This window comes from Phoenix dactylifera, unplaced genomic scaffold (genome assembly GCF_009389715.1).
Source record: "Phoenix dactylifera cultivar Barhee BC4 unplaced genomic scaffold, palm_55x_up_171113_PBpolish2nd_filt_p 000601F, whole genome shotgun sequence".
NCBI classification, from domain to species: domain Eukaryota; kingdom Viridiplantae; phylum Streptophyta; class Magnoliopsida; order Arecales; family Arecaceae; genus Phoenix; species Phoenix dactylifera.
In genome coordinates, this window is record NW_024067998.1 from 37,646 (window position 1) to 46,725 (window position 9,080).

Sequence of the window (9,080 nt, forward strand, 5' to 3'; positions counted from 1 at the left end):
ACAACACATTCTCATTCCGGCCTTCCCCTTCAAAAACTAATATATGAAATCAAATATAGAATATTCCTCTCTCATTTAATACTATGGCATATTTTTGTTTGATTAATTTATTTTCTAGAAAATGATGGATAAGCCATCTCAAATTTCACTGGGGTAAAAGAAGCAGCAGCACAAAAAAGATAGATGGTCTGAAAAGAAGAGGAAAATATAGAGAAAATAGAGAAAAAGAAGGGAAACAGGAGGGAAAAAAAAAAAGAAGACAATAACAACATTATTTAGTTGAGTACATTGTGCAAGGGATAGGAAGAAAGGAAATTGGAAAAAACCAGTAGTGCACTATAATAGACAAAAAGAAAAGCTGTATGTGCTTCCTTTCACATGTATAACAATGTGATATGAATTTCGTCATGCAACATACATTAGCTAACGACTCACCTCAACTATCTCACAATATTATACAAATGAGACATGTTAAAGCCATATTTCTTAATATCCAATCTCCCATAGTTGACACTGCATATGATGAATATGATCTCAAATGGACATTTCTTTTCTTTTTATTTTTTTATTTTTTTTGCAAATCAAAAATGCTTTTTGTCCAGGATACAGTATACCTTAAGCTATGAGACCCTTCACATACCTTGAAAAATAAAAAAATAAAGTTACATAAAATGTGAAGGAACAAAAGACATCATCCGATGCTACGTGCGTGCTTTTATTAGAAAATATCTATCAGATATCTTAAGGTCATCCCCTACGAGGCCAATGTTTTTGGGGAGCAACTATCATGAACACAGGTGAGGACATCCTTATAGTCTCTTGAGATGGTGAAGAAATCATACACTTTACCATCACTGCTCCTCTTATATTCAAAAAGAAGTGATGAATGATTGAAAGCAGTCATTTTAACAAACCCATAATCGTAGTCTCGGTAAAGACTCCATTTTGGCACAATGGTGGCAAAATCTGACAAATGGCTGCCGCCGCCACCAACAACAACATGGATGGTTCCATTCACCGTGCCTGAGTAATATGATTTTTCTTCATTCACGCACTGGTTCTGTTAAGAGAAGTTGAGATGGTAAGAGAAGTGTCACACTGTAAAAATATAAGGCAATTTACATATATTAAAACAAATTGGATATGAACAATTACAAATATATTAACTTTCTAATTTAGAGAAAAGGCAGATGACACAATAATTCTGCCATCTCAATTTTTGCACTAGCTAGTGCTTAAGCAGAACTACATCGGACTATATAATATTCTGATATTCTTAGTTTTTGTTTTTCCTCCTTACACCTATTGAAAGTCTCAAATAAACAATCCAAACTGCAAATTCAAGTCACAGTTGAAGATGCACTTATTTAGAAAGGGGAATGCTCCAAATTATTGGCTTATTTTCAGAGTGTTTGAATACAGTTTCAAAACAAATCACATTATCCTTCAATAATGTCATCGCATATTAATTTAGTATCTTAAGTGGCATGCAGATCCAACTAAATAAATATTATTCTGATGAGCTAAACAATGTCAGGTATACATTTTGATACACGATGTTAGACAGACCACAATTAACCGTTAGCATAGATCTTTGGCTAATAAAACATGAATGGTAGTTGTTAGAATATGGAAGGACCTGAAGTGGAGGATATAGCTTCCATAGGAATGAATTGTAGAGAAAAAATAACAGATTTAAATATTGTAAGATTAACACTTAGCTCGAAATATAAATAGATTTGACTTTTAAACCTGGTATGATGTACTTTTGTTTACGTGTTCAATTACCACATTCATTGTCATTACAAACTAAATTTTACATTTTATTATGCAACTGACCAGGATAATGTCCAACACCCAGATGCACATCCAATAAATAATTACGAAGTTGTCCATTACGAATCCCATATGCTCTTAAAATAACAATGGTTATGCATATCAGTGCATATGGTTTAGGTGTGAGTTAGAAACACTAATGATTTATGCTTGCAGAAAATGCAAAGAATTCTGTCATTTAATATCTTCTTACCTGGTAGATTGGGCAGGTCCTCTCATAGTTGTGGACATGCCCATAGAATGCAATGTCCACTTTATATTTCTGCCAGAGCTTTTGAAGGCTTTCCCTTCCCATGGGCTCTTCGAACGAGCCCTCTGCAGCATAGAAAGATCCAGAGGAATAACCGAGCACACGATGAGCTGCAAATATCAACCATGGCTGCTTCTGCCTATCTACCGAGGCAAGGCAGTGTTCGATAAATTCATATTGTTCAGAGCCTTCTCTCCAATCATGCTCAGTGTCTGCTATGCAGAAGCGGAACATGCCATAGTCCGTAGAATACCTGAAATGAACTGCAAGTCACACTTTGATTTGTATGAGGCCTTTTTAATCTAAATTGATTGGTGTCATTGTGCTTTAGGTGGGTGATCCATTCCGCATTCAGGGATCATTCTGTTTTTTAATCAATTCTCTTTTTAACTGAACTTCCTGCTTACATTTCCATCAGGCAAAAAAAACCCTGCTTAAAGGGTTTAGGACATGAAATAAAAATCTAAAACACATAAAGTCTTGACAAATAATTACCAGATTTCATGCTATACTTCGTCAGCATAGCATTATCAGAAAAATAATGGTTCTCTTAATGATAATCTCTACATCAATTGGTGAAGAATTTGACATAGACTCTTAAATCTTCCTTTGTTTTTCTTTTTCCTTTTTGGTTCCCAGTGAGGAAGATGTAGAATCATAGGGGCTATTTGGATATTCCTATAGGATTGATTAAAAATCAGGCCTATTGGCACATCTAGCTTGCATCGTCTAAGTGCCTGCCCAAATCCCAACCTTTGGGCTGCAGGAAGAGAAAAAGATTCATAGAGGTCTTTTTTTCTTCCCACAGAATTTGGGCCGGAAGATGTTTGGTCGATAGAGCCATGCTTAAATAAGCGGCCTAATCCACGAATCCAGCAGGAAATTCAGCCCAATCCAAATGGATCACCTAAAGAGGCCCTTAGAGCTGATCCCTATTCTCTTATTCATCCCTCCATCTATAAATTTCTAAAATGACTAAAACTGGTCCTTGTAGGCCACAGAGCTGGGGACAAAAATGATAGCTGGAATGAGAATAGAAGGCAAGAACAGTAACTTAAAAAATAGAATGGACCAGGGTAAGGGGAGTGGTAGCTTAATTTCATTTTTGAAAGGAGTCCAATGATAGATTTAAAAATCCTTCTGATAAAAGTGGGAAGAGAGAAGGCATTCTTCTTACCAAAACTTAGCTCTGTTCTCAGCTGGCACAAAGAACATGGTTTCAGCCAATACACCACATTCCCCTCCTGAATCATCAGTGTCATAGAAGGATCCTGTCCCAGGCCAGTCACGTTCATGATTGCCACTGCGTCGAACAAAATAAAATTCTCAATGGATATCATCATCAGGACAAACACCCAACTTGTGGTGATCAACTTCATAGTTTTAAACATCATCTCAAGGACTAACAAACCTTGCAATCATATACGGCACCCTTGAAGCAATTGGCTCAACTTGTGATGTAAATTGATCCCACTGGGATATATATCCATTAGCATATACAATATCTCCTATATGGAAAACAATGTCAATGTTGTCCAAATCTTTAACAATTGTATCTGTGGTATTCAGCGAACCAGGCTGATAGTTGCTATATTCATTAGAGCCATCCCGTTCTGCCTGTCATTAAAACCAATTGGGATGTAAAAATATTTTGCCAAAATGATTGAAGCCAAATAGGTCAAACAAATCTACCTTGATCTGTTCTATAATCAATTGTTCATGAAATTTCTTTTAGACCAGAGAAGATAAAGAATTGCACCTTTCCCATGTCACCAAAAATTATGACTTGCTGTACTGAATTTTGTCCTGGATAAGGAGATGCTTGGAAAGAATAAGACTTGCTCCAAACATATGATCCATTGAATAACTGATGACCAAGCTTGTATTTGTACCTGAAACAGCATCACAATCCTAAGAAATATGTTTGACAGATATCAACCTCAATGTCACAAAATAATTAGTTTTCAAATTTTATACTCTGCATTTGGCCATAAGTCCTTCAAGAAACTTGTGTGTATAAATCCCGGATCTCTCCATCCAACAGTATGTGCTGGTGCACCTGCAAAAGATAACAAGACCAATTTTACCACACAGCTATCACAGTAAACATTTTCCCCCACACTAGTGCAGAAGAAATGTCTTATTTTCCATGGATATGGGAGAAAAATACTTCAGTCTTTATTAGTTTAAAGCATTTAATATATGTGAGAATGCTATCATAATAGAATTAATGAAAATTTGTTCCCATATATGAAACTTAGATGAATCTATGATGGTAAAATGTTGCCAAGCCTTATTTTGCTGAGGATGTCAAGATTCTTCATACAGTATGCATCCCATCAGTAACAAATATTCAATCAAAGATTTCCACTCTTCGCGGTAAATGACACCAAACTGCTAAATAATGATAAAGGATCAAAACATCATACCACACATGCTTCGGCGGTTGAATGTCAGTGTCCCAGCTGGTGATCGCATTAAAGGTGCCCCCTTTGGTCCCCATTCAACAAAAGGAAGTGCCTCATTTATGTCATATCCACTTGTCCATGTCACAGTCATCTGTAGAGAAACTCATAGAAACCATCTCTAAAAATGCTGAGTTTATAAAAACTGTAGGCCTTTTCGAAGTAGCATACTAGTGGACAATATCAGAAAACTTTTGCATTGTTACAAAGTCTATTACTAAATTTATTGATTAGTTAATCAGATGGAATCTGAATAAAGCTAATAGCGCCCATCAAACAGTAATAGTTTGTGAGCATGTCAGAATAATTCCAAGATTTCCCAAGTAAAATTCTTCTCATGTCTCGTTAATATCAGTAAGTTCTGCATACTTGAAACCATAGATATGAATATGGAGGTAGCAGATGAGAACTCTGCTCAAGTTGGTCTTGGTATGATGCAGAACTAAGCATATGAGGGATTTTTCTTACATACAAGAGGCAAGGCTGAAAGATATCTTAGAACTTGTAAAGGCAATCATGTTCAACAAGCAATTAATTGTTCAAGGAAGCAACAAGATTCTTGACTAGTGCAACATATTTTTAAGCATTAAGATTTCAAATACTAGTAACAGCAAATGTTACGATAGCCTGATAAACCACAAAGTATTTGCTGAGCAATAGACAGATTCCATCAAGATAATGATCCATATCAGTCCCTATTTCTCTGCATTATGCACAATTGGAGACAAGATATAAGATTGTGATATTTGCAGGCCCACCAACAGCTCTTCTTCTGTTGAGTCCACACACTGTCAAACTGGGAACTGGAGTATCATATCGACTTTCTTATTTTTTGTGGTGATCTGCTCCAGTTCAGCTGAGTCAGGTGCATCCTATTATGAACCAGTTTGTTAATCTAAGCATTCTTGTTTACACATAAAATAGTGGTTTTTTTCTCTTTCTCCTTGGGTCCGATTATGTAACATAATATCTAAGCCTGCACTGGTTTTCAACCTCATTGCCAGGGTCATTCCCATTCTTTTGAAGCCATTGGTAAGTGCCATGGGTGACATTAGCAACACATCCAAAGAATAAAACTCTAATGAACTGCTATAAGAGATTTCTTTAACATGTAGTAGTCCATCAAAAGACAAAGAGAAATTAAATAGTAAATGTAACAGAGCAGGCCAATCGAAGACTAAACAAAATTTGATCAAATTACCTCATTCCAAGATTTTCCATGTGCAAGCCGTGGATAAACAGGAGCCTTTGGATTTGCAAAGGAAATTGCATTTGAAACTGCAACAAGCTTGGGCTGCAATTTTAGTGCACAAGTTAGTCCTATGCTAGCGGCGACTGCAGTAATCACATGATTGGGATATGCACTAAATTTCAAAGGCAGAAGTCAGTATTTCAGCAAAAATACAGGAGAAACTTATGAAAACATCGCAAATTTTAAATAGTTGGTCAGAGATGTGGATTTTTGAGACTATTAAAAACATATCAAAAATAGGCAAACCAAATTCACGGGATAAAACTCAGATTAGTCAATCTAGCGCACCAAGAAATACAGAATGTATAACTCAAATGACACGAGGCTTTTTCTCATAAGAGAAAAAACTTTATATTTTAATTAAAAATCATAGTTATTTTTAATATTAAAAGAAGAAATGTCTCTAATTAGAATTTGATTCTGTAAACTAAAAAATATGCCCTGATATCACCGTAGCTTCCTCCTTCCCAAAACCTTTCGAAAGCAACTGACAATCTCTTGTAAAATATTGTTTTAGAATATAATTCTTTGTTTTTTAAACATTCATGCCTTTCTTAAGAATGTTGAATTTGATTTTTAAATTACCAAATTTTTAGTTGCATTGTCTCCATTACTCCCTCCTCAAGGTGTCTTTGGAAGCAAATCCAACAAATCTAATTTTGAAACTCCAAGTTATTAGTTAAAGGGACAAAATGATGTAGTAAAAAAGCTCCAAAAATGGTATTAATCAAGACAAATTTGAAATTAATTTAAGGAATAATTAAAGCATATAGAATCATCAAACAATGGAGAATTTCGTAAACAGGGCAACACCCCAAACTGGTAACACTAGCCTAATAGGAGCACAAGAAACAAATAACAATCACAAAAAAGAAAAAGATAAAAGATAAAAACTATTTGAGTTCAAAAGGAAGAACATCAGAATGGAAGTTTCCATCTCCAGGCATAAAAAATGCAGGTTGTGTATAAGGGAGGATAACAAATATAAAACATCTCACATTAGTAAGGCCACCAGTGAACAATGCAAAAGAAAAGTCTGCCCGCTGATTGATCAACCGAAACCTCAAAGATCCCTTCCCGGTTTTCATGTAACTTGGATTAGAATAATTGGCAAATTGATACTGAAACATCATCACCAATGCAAACATTAGCAACTCCAAAACACACAAATAAATGTCAAGATTTGTTTCGCTTGTAGCTTGTTGCACCTTTATTGGAGCTGAGCATATCAATGGATCTTCCTCTTTCTTATTTCCACTCTCGGCAGGACAAGAAGATGCACTGAGAAATAGAAGAAACCAATGTATAAACATTCTCATTTACTAATCATAAGATAAAATACTTATCTCATTTTCCATAATGATTGCTAGATTAATTTCAGACCTATTTAATCTGAAAGGATAATAGGTATTGAGTGAATTACTTAAATTTTGCAGGAGAGAACACTCCAATCCAATCATCAGGAGTTGGATTGGGACTTCGGAGCTCCACTTTTATCCATTCAATATCTTCTCCCTGCATTGCACATTTGTAAGCAAAGTCAATGAATTCAACTAAAATTCATATAAAATAGGCAAGAGAAAGAACTAAGAACTTCAAGAATTAAAAAAAAAAAATCTGTCATAAAGTTTTCATGTAACAGCTTACATCCAACTTATGCCCAAAGAAAGCATGCTTCTAACCAAGTTCACCAATATATTTTATATATTTATAATCCCGAAGTAGAATTAAACTAACACCCAAAGAAACTAACATAGTAGTCAACGACTTCGTACCAGTCCAACCAAGTGTTTTTGCAATACAGCCCACACGCGTCCTCACATATTCTCTTTAGCCTCCATGAGTCTATGTTGCAATGTCTCAGTTTATATGGACTATAAGTTAGATTCGTTCTAATACTATTTGTAATAATCTAATATATTATAAAAAATCAAAATAATATTTTTCAAATTTTTATATTATATAAATATTTAAATTTTTTTTTAGAACAACCAATATGAAACTAAATACACCGGGACTAAACACACGGGCTCTTAAAAACCCGGATTTACGTCCATACTGGTGACTTTTTGGGGACGCATAGCGTTCTCCTTTCCGAACGCTTCCACGCCGGCATCAACCGGGGAATAGTCGGAAGGTAGAACTTTTTTGTTAACTTTTTTGTTTTGGTTAACAGTAGAGCTGCTGTTTACCCATGGATTCCCCCCGGGAAACGCTTGCCGGAAAGAGAAACGATGGCAATCATGACCGACCATCACAAGATGGACGGTCCCGTTGGATCCCAATCTCACGAAGGACCCCACCACGACCATCATGCTTACCTTGCGCCGCCGGAACAAGTTATTGACCCAAGAGGTTTTAAGGCCCATACCTGGAGACCCAGAAGCTCCGGTGACGCCCTCACGTACGCTGCCTCATCCAGCGCCAGAGACGCCCGATGGATCGCGATCTTCGACAGTGGCTGGACTCCGGAGACGTGCCGACGTCCGTCTCCGCCGCCGGCCGCGGCGTAGCCGACGAGGACTGGCGAGACGACCAAGAAGAGCAGCAGAAGCCGACGCAGGATAGACTTCATCCTCCCTCCGATCCCTTCCCAAACCCAAACCCGAACACCGATCCCAACCCAAGCCCTTGAACGAATAAATATATTAGTTTTTATAGAGAGGAGAAAAGGAATCCTTTTGGGATCGACTATATAAAGCCCAGAGAGATCCAGAGGTTGGAGGAATATTTTTATTTTATTCGACAGAGGAGACCAAGAAAGGAAATTAATTAATAAGTTATTATAAAAAATAAGTTTTAGTTTTTTTTATTATTTTCAGAAGCTTTTTAACGGCGGGATGGGGGAAGTATCTTATTGATCTGGACCCGCGGCGAAACCTACGCCTTGGACGGCCGCGGACGGCAAAGTGTGAAAGACTCCGGCCGGCTTCAGGGAACGTTGAACGGCGGATGGGTATGGTCACCGCTTGTGAGGTCAAAAAGACGGTTGGTAATTTGGTATGGACTCATTGTCCAAGCTTTTTATGGTCAGCCTTTTATGAGGTATGCCCATGGTTTCAAGATGACAGGCACAACAGCCCGTGCAATGCTGTAATGGTATTTATAGCAAGCAAACTGAATCCATATTTCAATAACCACTTCGTAGAAAAAAATTTACCAAATTTTGGAATATTCTATGTAAGATTCCGTTGACTTTTTGTCAATTCGTACACTCTCAAGATATTCTGGAATACGTACACGTGTTCCTAAATTTTTTTCAGTCATATAACTTATA

At 36.6% G+C, this 9,080-nt stretch overlaps 1 protein-coding gene across 1 annotated transcript; it reads right to left on the reverse strand.

Annotated features, from left to right (window-relative positions):
- Window positions 1-520: 520 nt before the first annotated feature.
- LOC103716165 (nucleotide pyrophosphatase/phosphodiesterase-like) lies at window positions 521-8,523 on the reverse strand. The gene is made up of 12 exons (XM_008804054.4): window positions 8,175-8,523; window positions 7,227-7,318; window positions 7,012-7,084; window positions 6,802-6,924; window positions 5,753-5,845; window positions 4,516-4,645; window positions 4,064-4,145; window positions 3,846-3,978; window positions 3,498-3,703; window positions 3,264-3,389; window positions 2,030-2,339; window positions 521-1,060 (listed from the first exon to the last, which is right to left on the reverse strand). Exons 1-12 carry the CDS (start codon window positions 8,376-8,378, stop codon window positions 755-757), a joined length of 1,878 nt encoding a protein of 625 aa, XP_008802276.2. The 5' UTR covers window positions 8,379-8,523; the 3' UTR covers window positions 521-754.
- Window positions 8,524-9,080: the final 557 nt, after the last annotated feature.